This window comes from Leopardus geoffroyi, chromosome C2 (assembly GCF_018350155.1).
Source record: "Leopardus geoffroyi isolate Oge1 chromosome C2, O.geoffroyi_Oge1_pat1.0, whole genome shotgun sequence".
Taxonomy (NCBI): Eukaryota; Metazoa; Chordata; class Mammalia; order Carnivora; family Felidae; genus Leopardus; species Leopardus geoffroyi.
Window position 1 is genome coordinate 46,085,946 of NC_059333.1, and position 15,329 is coordinate 46,101,274.

The 15,329-nt window shown below is 39.0% G+C and overlaps 1 protein-coding gene across 3 annotated transcripts in view; it reads left to right on the plus strand.

Moving 5' to 3' along the window:
- The window catches only part of CRYBG3 (crystallin beta-gamma domain containing 3), a 129,786-nt gene that overhangs the window by 76,550 nt on the left and 37,907 nt on the right, over positions 1-15,329 (plus strand). For all 3 annotated transcript variants that reach the window (XM_045501726.1, XM_045501728.1, XM_045501727.1), the window contains 3 exons: positions 13,011-13,153; positions 13,266-13,392; positions 14,286-14,318. In XM_045501726.1, the coding sequence (XP_045357682.1) occupies positions 13,011-13,153; positions 13,266-13,392; positions 14,286-14,318 (303 nt within the window). The remainder of the gene's footprint in view (positions 1-13,010; positions 13,154-13,265; positions 13,393-14,285; positions 14,319-15,329) is intronic.

Genomic DNA, 15,329 nt, shown 5'->3' on the forward strand with positions numbered 1-15,329 from the left:
ATTTTTAGTCTCTTAAGGCCATTGTTTCCCCATGTAGGTACCAGCAAAGTATTCTATTCCCAAAAGGAAGGTGAGTGTTAACAAAAACCTCTCATCACATTTTTAGCCAGCCGAGGCAGCCTCTGCCAACCTATGGAAAAGAGTAGAGCAGGAGTCACAATGATAGTGGGAAACAAGGCGTGATAGTGCATCACAGTAAGGAAACATATAGAAAATAAGGACAGTCTTTTGGACTTAAGGACATCGATTCCTCAAGCTTCTGCCATGCATGGATTAGTCAGCTTCTGGAGTGACTAAAGCAGGGCTGCAGTTTCTTGGAGCCTCTGGAGTTGCATATTGCTTCTTCCATATGGTCAGCTTGCACAGCATTGATAGATCAGGAACGCATTCCCAGTTTCAAGATGCCAGCTTCACTCTGCTGTGGTGAATCCAGGGACCCACTTCGGCTACCTTTACTGTAGTAGGGGTGGACAAAATGACAGTGAATGGTCCCCTCCAGAGGGGCTTTAGGGGTTGGACATTTTACTACTTTATCCATATTGCATTTCCTGGTTTAAAGGGGTGAGCATCTGTAGGCAGATTCACAGGTAATCGTTCCCTGACCCAGTGGTGAAAGGTGGTTAGGGTAAAGCCAAGGGCCCGTATCTGTTGTTTTAGGATTAGATTGTCTATCTCATTTAGATCCCCTGCTTATGCCCTTGATAATGGGGACAGGGTGCCCATAAAGGATTTTATAAGGAGAGAACCCATCTGCTTTTTTAGCCTCCCACTTGCAGCTGCAGTCTTTCCCTGAAGGTCCCTTATCTCTCCCTGCCTAATGTTAACCCTTTCCCTATTTATTTCTCCCCTGGCTTAGGGCCTGTAACTACTGTTAGGGAACAGGGACGATGACCGTTCTGGCTTCTTCAAGCTAAGGGACGGTATAGGGGTACAGCAGTTAGTCTACCCAAGGGTTGGTCAAATGGCCCACAGTATGGTTTTACAGGAAGGCTGGCAGGTATGAGGTGGCATAAACGTTAGTAGACATAAAGAGAAAAACACAAAGTAAAGATTATATTGACCAATAAGATGGCGTCTTAAGATAATGTCTACAGTTTCCAAACGAGTCAAATAATCTAGGAGAGACCCTGACTTTGTAAACAACATATGTCAGGGAATCTCTCATAACCCACGTGATGGAGAAGCAGGAGCAGTAAGTAATCAATGGTGGCTCTATTTTTAAGAGTTTGGCATATAATCCTTGTGAGGTGTTAGAGTTTTGCTGAGTATAAGCAGACATTCTGCTTTATTTTGATGTGTAAAACTTTTTTAAGAGCCAGGAGTTCTATTAGAGAAAGAGTCAAGGCAGCCATTTACCATTATTAATTTGTAAATATTTAGGTAAGCCAAACCTGGGTATTATTTATAAAGCAGAATTTTTATTACTTTTTGTGCCTTTTTTGTCTTGTAGGAGAAGGCCTCTATCCAATTAATAAAAGTATTAACCCATACAAACAGATGGTGGATTTTTTTTTTTTTTTTTTTTTTTTTTTTGACCTTGGCATCTGAGTGAGACCTAATTGTTAATCTTTCCTGGATAGTCTCCAGTTCCTTGACTGTCTGGGAAAGCAAGTTTGTGGTTGAAAGGATTGTTTCTAAGACGTACTTCACAGCCTGATACTACTTGGAGAACTGTCCTTGACAAATTTTTTCTAGTAAACATCTTTGGGCCATTTGATAAGTTTTGTCCCTCCCTAAATAGAAGCCCTGATGCTGTGTTTTAATCATCTTTTAGCTCTGTGAGCTTGGTAATAGTAATTGCCCTGCTTGTTTGTAACCATTCCAAGGGCTAGAGACAGTGTTTAGGAGTCAGACCCCAGTTTATTTATTTATTTTTTGGAGAGAGTAGGTGTGATTGAGTCTCCTTTAATAATTGATTTAGCAGCAAACTATTTTCCTGAACCCTTTAATATCCAGTAATTTCCAAAAACACATAATTGTTTATCTGTCCTGGAGTTAGTAGCACCATAGTCTCTAATTTAGTTACAATGTTCCTTTCTAGCAAAGGAGTAAGGCTCTCTGGCATTATCAGTAAAGAATGAGAAAAAAGTAGGTATCCTCATATACATCCCAGTGTCTGAGAGAAAAATTTAGTTTTTCAAAGATGCCTCTAGTTGTCGTGCTGTGTTTGGATAGTTGGCCTGGAGTGGAAAGGAGGACAGAAAGGGTAGCTCTGGTGTTAAGCCGAAAATCAGTTTTCCTTCCATATTTAGAGTTACCTGAGGTTCTGGGTTTCTGATAAACAGTTGGTTTAGGGGAGCCACCGTGAAGAGCCTTAGGCCCCGGTTAGTCCCTTCCAGGGACATTGGTTACCTGAACCCTCACAGATAGAGGTCCCTGAGGGGTGTTCAGATCTCCAGTGATTGTCTCCACATAGGGGCTTGGCTAATGGGGTGTTCATTTTGGTTGTCCCCTCTGAGGACGTTCTCCTTTTCGTGCTCTGAATGGCCATATAAATGGCACTTGGTGCCAGGACCTCAGGAAGTCTGGTCTGACATAGTACGTAAGGCCACAATTAAGGCCTCAGATTTTTTTTTTTAAGCTTCCTTTTCTGTTTTGTTTGTAATACCCAATTGGCAGCTTATAAGAGCTCCTCCAGAGTCCCTTCAAGGCCAACAGCCAATTTTTGCATTTTTCTCTGAATATCTAGGGCTGACTGAGTGACAAATCTGTTCTTTAAAATTATCTCAGCCTTAGGGGTGTCAGGGGAGATAGCCGTATATTTAATGAGAGCCTCCCTCAACCTCTCCAGGAAGGCCTTTGAGCTCTCATTTTGTGTTTGTAAGATAGTGGCTAATTTAGCATAATTTAAGGGTTAAATCTTATATTTCCTTAATTTTTTTTTAAAACATCTGTCTCATTAAGAGTCTGACTTAACAAAATTATTATATCTTAATTTTTTTAAGGCCCAAAAACAATGAACATAGGGGTATTCTCCCCATTTCCTTCACATTTGCAAAACACCTCCTATTGTAGGATAGTATTGTTATTGATATGTTCCTCTGGGGGCCAGGTTCCCTCTTCCAATTTGTATGGGAGCCAAGCCTTTATGCAAAGAAATGAATCATAATGCATTCCAATGGAGTAATGGCCTTGGATGGGGAATTACCCATTTATAGGAAAAAGGAAGAAAGTTGTCCCTTATCTCAATTTCCTATAGCCTGCCAGGAGAAACCTCACCTCCTGGCCCCTTGTTTTGGCTGGCTATGTGATTGGCAGCCAAAAGCCCTGTCAGTCTCTGAGTTGCTGGGAGTACTCATTCTTAACCAGGCTTGACTCTACCTCTGAGAGCTGGCCTGGTCTTTCCTGTTTTTTGTTTTGTTTTGTGGTTTTGACCCCTCCATTTCCTGCCTATAGGACCTTGGGGGTATGTTGGAGGTATGGACTGTGACCAAGCAATATTTTCTTGGTTGTTGTAGGATGCACTAATTTTATTTTGGCCCAGCAGTAACTTACATATCAATCATTGGCCATTGAGGGAGGGGGTTAAAGAGCCAAAGTCAAGGTCTATTTCCCTGCCTTTCTCAACAATGCCCACATAAATGTTTCAGCCATGTGGATATCCATTTTTGGCATACAACGGGCTAAGTTTAATAAAATGGCTCCCCTGTATCTTAGTAAAAGCCCTTCATTTATCATCCATCCCTCACATGGCAAAGGCGTCCATTCCTCTGCTGAACAGGAATAACACAAATGTGGAGGATTTGGAGGCTGGCACCAGAGTATTGCCATCATTTTCCCAGCCTTTGGATCAAACGAGGAGGAATTTTAATCTTAACCCCGTGTACTTTTAAAATCCATTTATTTTAACCTTGGTCCTTCCTGACCACACATTAAATGTCTTTTTAAAGATTTTTCTTCACAAACCTTCTACAACTTTTCTTTGCATTTAGATTTTGTCCCAAGCCATTTCTCTCCAAATAACCAGTCTCATTTAGGACAAAATTACTTTCTTTTACCTTCAAAAAATATATATATTTCCATTTCTTATGTATTTTTTTATATTTCTTACTTACCTACATACAGAGTTGCTTTTCTAATTTTTATCAGTTTTAACTACATGTAGCAGAATTTTAACTCTTAGAAACCTTAGTCTCCAGTGAAAACTAAGTAGTAACCATTTACGAACTCTGTTACATCAGAATTTTTTTTTAGATGGCAAACTTATGAATACATTAAGCACAAAGCATGTTTTTTTTTTTTTAACAATTCCAAATACCCTTAGTTTTTTGCAACAAGTGAGAAGCACAAACCTACATCTAGTAAATAGGGCTTTAATCTCTTGTTAGATATCTAATGAATTAAATCTCAATTTATCATGCGAGCAAAACTTTAACATTTTAGGTTACCAAAGACTTTGAAAGCTATCTTAAGGATTACCCATGAAAACTTTGAGACAGACAAAATTAACCATCACTTTAAGTCATCCTTTTGTTAGCAAATTAGAACAGAGATAACATGAACCTATTTGACCTTCAGCAAATCTAGGTTGAATAAAAGTTTGTTTCTGTGTGTGTGTGTGTGTGTGTGTGTGTGTGTGTGTGTTTAATGTTGATAAACACTGTCTTAAACTAACAAACTTAAATTAGCTTAAACACTGAATACGTTTTACTTGGGTCCGTGAAACACAATTTGTTCCCTTCCCCATGGTTAATCTTTACCTGGAACATTGGTGGGGAAATCTGACGTGGAATTCTTTGATCCTGGACATTTGGGTGGGAGGAGGAGCTGATGGTGCCAGAGGCATTGAGGAGCCAGTTATGCAGGCCACCCCTCAAATGGTGTAGAAACAGGAGGGGTGGGTGGGGGGTGGAGGAAACGCAGAAGAGACAAGGTGCCAGCGGAAGGCAGAGAAAGAGAATTCGCAGTTTTAAATCTTGTCAGCTTGGACAGAGGAGTAGGCACCAGTTTCTTTTGTTTTGTTTTCCACCAGTGGACTTAGGCAGTAAATGTCAGTCCAGAGAAGGCAAGGAATTTCCCTGAAACAAAAGGAGTTTTGGCAGCTGCTTGGGAATATTCCTTAAAGTCCCTGTTCTGATATAGAATAACCAGAGACACTTGGCTCTAATTATCATAGTCATTGATCCAGGAAACAGAGAAAAGTCCCCAAACACAGTCACATGGCGACTCCAACCTGCCACCCAGCGTCCAGTGCCTTAGAGTTGCAGCTTTGTTCCTTGTCCCTTGTGGAATTACTAGCGCGACTCTGGGAGGTGATCAGGCTCCCCTTCTGCCTCTTGCAGGTCTACCAAAACGAACCCGGGTTTTTACCAGTCTGACGGGTGCTCCCTTAGCTGATTCCTGAGCCTCATGGGTTCCATTAGCGCACACAGGGTCCTTTCCCCAGCACGCCAGGAGGGCTAGTCTCCTTCGGATCAAGTGCTCTGCTGGCGCCAGCCTCTCCTGGTGCCCTGATGGCTCGCATTCCCAGTGGCAAAGGAGGTGGCAACTCACCGACTCTGAATCCTGGACGAGCCCCCAAGTGATATAGCAGGATTCTTGCACAGAGAGTCATGAAACCGAGGCTTTTCTTTTCAGAAAGCAACTTTATTCCTGCTGGCAATGCTCAGTTGGGTTTGTACCCAAAGAACTGAGCCCCAAATGCCATATGGCACAGGTTCTTATATATTTTTTATTTCTTTGTCTCCCATATATGGTAACACACAAACTTACTCTGATTTTAAGTGGTCTTATGTTACAGGGTGGGGATGGAGGTTGTCAAGTATACAAATAACAAGGTTGCCTTGAGGTGTTTTTTTCTTTTTTTTTTCTTCTTTCTTTGGAAGGGGACCCTACCACAGTTCTTTTTAAAAATAACATATTCTGGGGTTCTTGGGTGGCTCAGTCAGTTAAGCGTCTGACTTCAGCTCAGGTCATGATCTCATGGTTTGTGAGTTCGAGCCCTGTGTCAGGCTCTGTACTGACAGCTCAGAGCCTGGAGCCTGCTTCATATTCTGTGTCTTCCTCTCTCTCTGCACCTCGCTGCGCACACTGTCTCCCTCTTTCCCAAAAATAATAAACATTAAAATAAAAGTTTAAAAATAATGTATTCTGTATTTTCCAATTAAAAAGTATATCTGTTACAAAGTTTTGTAAAAAATGTAGGTTAAAATTATCCAGTTTCTCTGGACCCAACCACACTTGAGTTTTTTTCCTACTAGTCTTATTTTATGAAAAGTTGGGGGGGGGGGGGTTTGCATGCTTATCGTCTTACCAGTTTTATAAGTGAGAGGTTTTGTCCTATTCTTTCATCCTGACAGTGATTAAGGTGAGTAGATAAATAGATTTTGACTTAAATTCAGTCTCTGCCCCTCAGTAGCTGTGTTACTTCAAGCAAATTACTCCCCTTCCTTAGCTGGAAAATGAGAATGATGGTAATATAATCTCATGTGGTAGCTCTTTTGGAAATAAAACACATAAAGCTCTTGGCCAGTAGTAAGTATATTCCATCAGGTGGTAGGTAGATGTATAAAGATTTATGCTTATGCGTCGTTTGGGTATTTGCACTATTTACAACTTTTTGGTATTACAAAAAAAAATTCATCTTTGAATATAAATTCCCCATCATTTAGTTTTAGGAAACTTTTTCTAGCTAAACAAAAGAATTTTACCAAAAATATCAGAGAGTTAAACAATATCACTCTTTTAAAATGTATTTGTAAATTATTTTCAACTTCCGGTCATGCCATCATTACATCGTGGTTTTCTTCACCAAGGTTTTTAGGGTCTCGGCCAACATGGCAGAGGAGTAGGAGGATCTGTACTTCCCGTGACTTGCCAACAAAGAAGTGCAGAAGCCAAAAGACTATGAACACCAGAGCCTGGGAGGAAAAGAGACTGAATCTAGTAGGAAGAAAATGGGGAAGCTTGAAAGAAGATAGGGCTACTCCAAGGAACAAATCAAAGCACACCTAGTAGAGGATCGAAAATATTACTATGAGTAGGGTAATAAAATAACCAAACACAACAACAGAGAGCAAGTAACAATCTCCGAAAAAACAACTCCTGAAGGGACAGGCCCTGGACAGTGTATGACCCTCTTTTAATATAGCAGTGCTCGCAGGTACAAAGACCACAACAAGCTTTTAAAATGCATAAGGGATAGAAAACTAGCCAAAATGATGAAACGCAAGAATTCTCCTCAAAACAAATCCCAAGAAGTAGCAACAGCTAACGAATTGATCAAAACCTATTTAACCAATATAACTGAACAAGAATTTAGAATAATAGTCATAAAATTAATTGCTGGGTTGAAAAAAGCATAGAGACAGCAGAGAATCTATTGCTACGGAGATCAAGGGACTAAAAAATAGTCATGATAAATTAAAAAATGTTATAAATGAGATGGAAAATAAAATGGAAGCGGCCACAGCATGGATTGAAGAGGCAGAGGGGAGAACAGGTGAAGTAAAAGATAAAATTAGGGAAAAAGAGGAAGCTGAGAAAAAGATTAAAAAATCCAGGAGTATGAGGGGAGAATTAGAATTCGAGAGAACTAAGTGATGCAATCAAATGGAACAATATCCGTATCATAGGAATTCCAGAAGTAGAGAGAGAGAAGGGGGCTGAAGGTATACTTGAACAAATCATAGCTGAGAACTTCACTGATCTGGGAAAGGAAACAGGCATTGAAATCTAAGAGGTACAAAGAACTCCCTTCAGACGTAACTTGAATCGATCTTCTGCACGATATATCATAGTGAAACTGGCAAAATACAAGGATAAAGAGAGAATTCTGAAAGCAGCTAGGGATAAAAGGGCCTTAACATACAAAGGTAGACACATGAGGATAGTAGCAGACCTATTTACTGAAACTTGGTAGGGCAGAAAGGAATGGCAGGAAATCTCCAATGTGATGAACAGAAAAAAAATGCAACCAAGAATCCTTTACCCAGCAAGCCTGTCATTCAGAATAGAAGGACAGATAAATGTTTTCCCAAACAAACAAAAACTGAAGGAATTCATCACCACTAGACTAGCCCTACAAGAGATCCTAAGGGGGATTCTGTGAGTGGAATGTTGCAAGGACCACAAAGTACCAGAGACACCACTACAAGCATGAAACCTACAGATATCACAATAACTCTAAACCCATATCTTTCAATAATAACACTGAATGTAAATGGACTAAATGCTCCAACCAAAAGACATAGGGTATCAGAATGTATAAAAAACAAGACCCATCTATTTTCTGTCTACAAGAGACTCATTTTAGACCTGAGGACACCTTCAGATTGAAAGTGGGGGGGTGGAGAACTATCTCTCATGCTACTAGAAGTTAAAAGAAAGCTGGAGTCACCATACTTATATCAGAGAACCTAGACATTAATTTAAAGGCTGTAACAAGAGATGAAGAAGGGCATTATATAAAAATTATGGGGTCTATCCATCAGGAAAAGCTAACTGTTATAAATGTCTATGCACCGAATTTGGTACCAAAAAAATATAAAACAATCACAAACATAAGCAACCTTATTGATAAGAATGTGGCAATTGCAGGGGACTTTAATACTCCACTTACAGCAATGGATAGATCGTCTAGACAGAGAATCAATAAAGAAACAAGGGCCCCAAATGATACATTAGATCAGATGGACTTGAATGAAAATACAAAAATCCAAATGCTTTGGGATGCAGACAAGGCAGTTCTGAGAGGAAAATACACTGCAATCCAGGCCTATCTCAAGAAACAAGAAAAATCCCAAATACAAAATCTAACAGCACACCTAAAGGAACTAGAAACTGAACAGCAAAGACACCCCAAACCCAGCAGAAGAAGAGAAATAATAAAGATCACAGCAGAAATAATATAGAATCTAAAAAAACAGAGCAGATAAGTGAAATCAACAGTTGGCTTCTTGAAAAAATAAAATTGATAAACCTCTAGCCAGGCTTCTCAAAAAGAAAAGGGAGAGGACCCAAATAGATAAAATCATGAATGAAAATGGAATTATTACAACCAATCCATCAGAAATACAGGCAATTATCAGGGAATACTATGAAAAATTATATGCCAACAGACTGGACAACCTGAAAGAGATGGACAAATTCCTAAACACCCACACACTTCCAAAACTCAAACAGGAAGAAATAGAAAACTTGAACATACTCATAACCAGCGAGAAATTGAATCAATTATCAAAAATCTCCCAACAAATAAGAGTCCAGGACTAGATGGCTTCCCTGGGGAATACTACCAGACATTTAAAGCAGAGATAATGCCTATCCTTCTCAAGCTGTTCCAAAAAATAGAAAGGGAAGGAAAACTTCCAGACCCATTGTATGAAGCCAGCATTACTTTGATTCCCAAACCAGACAGAGACCCAGCAATAAAAGAGCACTACAGGCCAATATCCCTGATGAATGTGGATGCAAAAATTTTCAATAAGATACTAGCATATTGAATTCAATAGGATATAAAAAGAATTATTTACCATGATCATGTGGGATTCATTCCTGGGCTGCAGGGCTGGTTCAACATTGGCAAATCAGTCAATGTGATACATCACATTAATAAAAGAAAAGATAAGAACCATATGATCCTGTCAATTGATGCAGAAAGCATTTGACAAAATACAGCATCCTTTCCTAATAAAGACCCTCGAGAGAGTCAAGATAGAAGGAACATACTGAAACATCGAAAAGCCATTTATGAAAAGCCCACAGCTAATTATCATCCTCAGTGGGGAAGTCAAGCTTTCCCTTTTTGCAGATGACATGATACTATACATGGAAAACCCGACAGACTCCCCCAAAAGTCTGCTAGAGCTGATACATGAATTCAATAAAATCGCAGGATACAAAATTAATGTACAGAAATCAGTTGCATTCTTATAAACTAATAATGAAGCAACAGAAAGACAAATAAAGGAACTGATCCCATTCACAATTGCACCAAGGATCATAAAAGATCTCGGAATAAACCTAACCAAAGATGTAAAAGATCTGTATGCTAAAAACTATAGAAAGCTTATGAAGGAAATTGAAGAAGATACAAAGAAATGGAAAAACATTCCGTGCTCATGGATTGGAGGGATAAGTATTGTTAAAATGTTAATACTTCCCAAAGCAATCTACACATTTAATGCAATCCCAATCAAAATTGCACCAGCATTCTTCTCGAAGCTAGAACAAGCAATCCTAAAGTTTGTATGGAACCACAAAAGACCCCGAATAGCCAAAGTAATATTGAAGAAGACGACCAAAGCGGGAGGCATCACAACCCCACACTTTAGCTTCTACTAGAAAGCTGTAATAATCAAGACAGCATGGTATTGGCACAAAAACAGACACATAGAACAATGGAATAGAATAGAAACCCCAGAACTAGACCCACAAACGTATGGCCAACTAATCTTTGACCAAGCAGGAAAGAATATCCAATGGAAAAAAGACAGTCTCTTCAACAAATGGTGCTGGGAGAACTGGACAGCAACATGCAAAAGGTTAAATCTAGACCACTTTCTCACACCATTTGCAAAAATAAACTCAAAATGGATAAAGGACCTGAATGTGAGACAGGAAACCATCAAAACCCTAGAGGAGAAAGCAGGAAAAAACCTCTCTGACCTCAGCCACAGCGATTTCTTACTCGACACATCTCCAAAGGCAAGGGAATTAAAAGCAAAGATGAACTCTTGGGACCTCATCAAGATAAAAAGCTTCTGCACAGCAAAGGAAACAATCAACAAAATAAAAGGCAACCAACAGAATGGGAAAAGATATTTGCAAATGACATATCGGACAAAGGGCTAGTATCCAAAATCTATAAAGAGCTTACCAAACTCCACACCTGAAAAACAAATAATCCAATAAAGAAATGGGCAGAAAACATGAATAGACACTTCTCTAAAGAAGACATCCAGGGGCGCCTGGGTGGCGCAGTCGGTTAAGCGTCCGACTTCAGCCAGGTCACGATCTCGCGGTCCGTGAGTTCGAGCCCCGCGTCGGGCTCTGGGCTGATGGCTCAGAGCCTGGAGCCTGTTTCCGATTCTGTGTCTCCCTCTCTCTCTGCCCCTCCACTGTTCATGCTCTGTCTCTCTCTGTCCCAAAAATAAATAAAAACGTTGAAAAAAAAAATTTAAAAAAAAAAAAAAAAAAAAAGACATCCAGATGGCCAACAGGCACATTGAAAAGAAGCCCAACATCACTCCTCATGAGGGAAATATAAATCAAAACCACACTCAGATACCACCTCACACCAGTCAGAGTGGCTAAAATGAACAAATCAGGAGACTATAGGTGCTGGCGAGGACATGGAGAAATGGGAACCCTCTTGTGCTGTTGGTGGGAATGTAAACTGGTGCAGCCACTCTGGAAAACGGTGTGGAGGTTCCTCAAAAAATTAAAAATAGAAATACCCTATGACCCAGCAATAGCACTGCTAGGAATTTGCCCAAGGGATACAGGAGTGCTGATGCATAGGGGCACTTGCACCCCAATGTTTATAGCAGCACTTTCAACAATAGCCAAATTATAGAAAGAGACTAAATGTCCATCAACTGATGAATGGATAAAGAAGATGTGGTTTATATATACGATGGAATACTACTTGGCAATGAGAAAGAATGAAATCTGGCTTTTTGTAGCAATGTGGATGGAAGTGGAGAGTATTATGCTAAGTGAAATAAGTCAGGCAGAGAAAGACAAATACCATTTGTTTCACTCTTATGTAGATCCTGAGAAACTTAATAGAGGGCGGGGGGGGAAGGGAAGAGGGGAAAAAAAAGAAGTTACAGAGGGAAGGAGGCAAATGATAAGAGACACTTGAATACTGAGAACAAACTGAGGGTTGACGGGGGGTGGGGGAGAGGGGAAAGTGGGTGATGGGCATTGAGTAGGGCACCTGTTGGGATGAGCACTGGGTGTTGTATGGAAACCGATTTGACAATAAATTATATATATAAATTAATAAATAAAAATATTACAGAAAATAGTTTCTTTTAGTATTAAGTGCCAGAGTCTCCATAAATAAATAAATAAATAAATAAATAAATAAATAAATAAATAAATAAATAATTTTCTAAAATTGCTATCCAATTTATATATTTTTTTTACATTTATTCATTTTTTGAGAAACAGAGAGCACAAGCAGGTAAGGGGCAGAGAGAGGGAGACACAGAATCAGAAGCAGGCTCCAGGCTCTGAGTTGTCAGCACAGAGCCCAACCTGGGGCTTGACCTCAAGAACAACAAGATTATGACCAGGGCCAAAGTCAGATGTGTAACCAAGTGAGCCACCCAGGTGCCCCCATCCAATTTATTTTTTTACCAGGAATGTTTCCAGATAAAACTGGATTTTTACAACCTCCTTATTTTAAAAAATGAAAATTGTATCTAAGGATTTTAATTTGAATTTCTTAATTTTTACTGGTGAAATTGGACTTTTGCATATTTGTTTTTAATGCCAATCTTTTTTGTGAATTGTCTGTGTCCTTCGTGGATTTATCAACTTGGATCTTAAAATTTTTCTGATATTTTTGTTGTAAATATATTATCTATAAAAACTTCAAAATTTTCCTCTCATTTTAACTTTTTTAATCTATGGTCAAGGAAATTTCATTTTTTCTTTTACATTTAAGCTTATAAAATCTTCTCCCACAAAATGCCCACTGTACATTTTGTATTTACTCTTGGCTCCATGTTGTGGCTTCACTTTTGAGGCACAAGTGAAACTTTGGTTTCCTTTATAAGTAGTGTAACATATAATAGCCCGTAAGTCCCAGCCATTTACCAACTCTTGATTAATTTCCACTTATATAACAATGTTGATTTCCTGATTAAAGTAAATTGGGATTTATTTTTTTCTTTAAGCTTTAAAAGTAATAACTATCAAAATTGTTTCCAGTCACATTTAAAATTCCTCCTGGAGTTATGTGTGTGAAATCCCAAGTATGAAAATTGTGCAAAGGTACAACAATCTATAGAACAAAATCCTTATGCTCTCTTTAACTTTCTTCTTCCTCTTTTTAGAATTTTATAGAATCCTCTATCACACTCTTTGAATCTGACCTAGAAAGTGGGAAGTTTATTGACATTACAAATCAGGAAATTTCTGACTTGGAAGAAATCGGCTTTGGCAGTGAAACCAGATCCATTCACGTTAAAAGTGGCGTGTAAGTTTTCTCCCATTCTGAGAACTTTGAGAGGTTCTTTGGTTTTAAAATTGTTGGTTTGTTTGCTCGATTCTGTATCATCTCTGTTCTTTTTCTTTTTTTTTCCTGCTAGATGGGTTGCCTACCAGCAGAAGTTCTTTTGTGGAGAACAGTACATTTTAGAGAAAGGAAAATACAAATGCTTTTTTGACTGGGGAGGATCAAATAATATAATCATGTCCATACGACCTATCCAACTGGTGAGTCAGCTACGACCATAACCAATTCTAGAGCATGTAACAGTGTACAGCTGGACATGTAGAATAGGCTTTTTAAATGTGAAACTGCTGGATTATGTTATGTGAATATACAGAGAAAACAAAATAGCATATTAATTGCTTTAGATTCTTTAGGGAGCTGATAGTAGGTGGTATCAACACATCAATGAGATGCCTGTAATTTGATCACTTCATTCATTTAACAGTGGTTATTTGGTGCTTCATATGCCAGACACTACTGATCACTGGAGATAAAAGATGAATAGGATCGCCCTGATGGGTCTCAGTCTCTTTGAGGAGATTGATATATAGATGACTGATTGTAGTGTAATGAGTGAGGAGGTGAGGTGTGTAGGCAGTGCGGGGGAACCTGTGAAGGAGCACTCAGAGCCTGGGAGTTGGGCAGCAGGCCTCTTCTCAAGAAGAGGTTGTGTTGAGTGATATCTTTAGGGTTAAAAGCAGTTTAGTCACACGATGACGTGGGGCAGAAAAAGCAGTCCTCAAAGAGGGAATAATCTCATGTACAAAATCATGATGTTAGGAAAGAGTGTGGTTAGGAAAGAGTGTTCTGTGCGTAACAACACACAACAAGAAGGGTGCCCATGAAATAGTGGTGGGAAAGGTAATGACAGGAAGCTCAGACTCTGTTTGATGGACATTGAGGCACATATTTTTTCCCAGCTACATTACTCAAAAGGAATTAGTAATGAGTACTAAAATCAAGATAATTCAGTTATTTGAAGGTCATAACTAGTTCAAGAAATCTAGTAAATTACTTTTTTTTTTCATTTTTCAAATGGTATTTTCAAACTTTTCGAAAAGATAAGTAAGATTATATGATTACAATTTTTAAAATGTTTTAATATATGTTTCAGGAACCACTTGGAATAAATGAGCCTCCCCATTTGGTATGTTTGAAAATTTTTTTATTTACTAAAAACATTTGTGCCCTTTGTCTCAATATCTCAATTCTTTGTTTCCCTCAGATAAATTTCTTATGTCTATATGACAGGACAGTTTATATCGTACTTGGTACCCACAGGCAGAAGAGTGTCCCTCTTCGTTACTGGTTGCATTGGCCTGGACTTCCCATATTTCCTTTTGGTTTCTCCTCATAGAGCTTTAACTCTGACCTCTTTGGGGTCATTTTGAATCTCTGCCACTCTTTTCCTATTGCCCGTTCATTTTTCAATGTCATGTTTTTTTTTTTAAGTTTATATATTTATTTTGAGAGAGTGTGCATGTACACATGGTCAAATGAGGGAAGGGCAGAGATTGAGGGAGAGAGAAATCCCAAGCAGGCCCGGGCACTGCAAGCACAGAGCCTGACACAGGGCTGGATCTCACAAACCATGAGATCATGACCTGACCCCGAAATCTAGAGTCTGATGCTTTAACCAACTGAACCACCTAGGTGCCCCCATTCAGTGTCACATTCTTATTCAGCACAGTATGTTATCCTGTGTTTGGAGGAGCAAACTTAACGTGGAAAAATGGCTGTCTTGGCATGCTTATTATGTAAATGTATTTCTAATACCTAAATCACATATTTCCTAAAAGTGCTAGCAAAGTTGCAGCCCTGCTTGTTTATTTCTAGTGTGTTCATGGATTGAAGGATTGAACAGTACTCTGGAGCCTAACGTTTGTTTACGATCCATTGAGGGCTACAAATTATGCTTAATTTGTGCTTGTGATAACTCTGTAAGGTCAAAATTAATCCCAGTTATTGATGAGAAAGCCAAGATTTGGAATTTAAGTGTCATTTCACACAGCTAGAAATAACAAAATAGGCATTTTTTAGTATCTGACTCCACTCAAACCACATTTTCAGGATTTTACCTCAGAGTAAGACCTGTGGTATAATCAGTACATCCATAGAAGGGAGAGGGGATAAGAGACATTGCTTCCTTCCTCTGTCT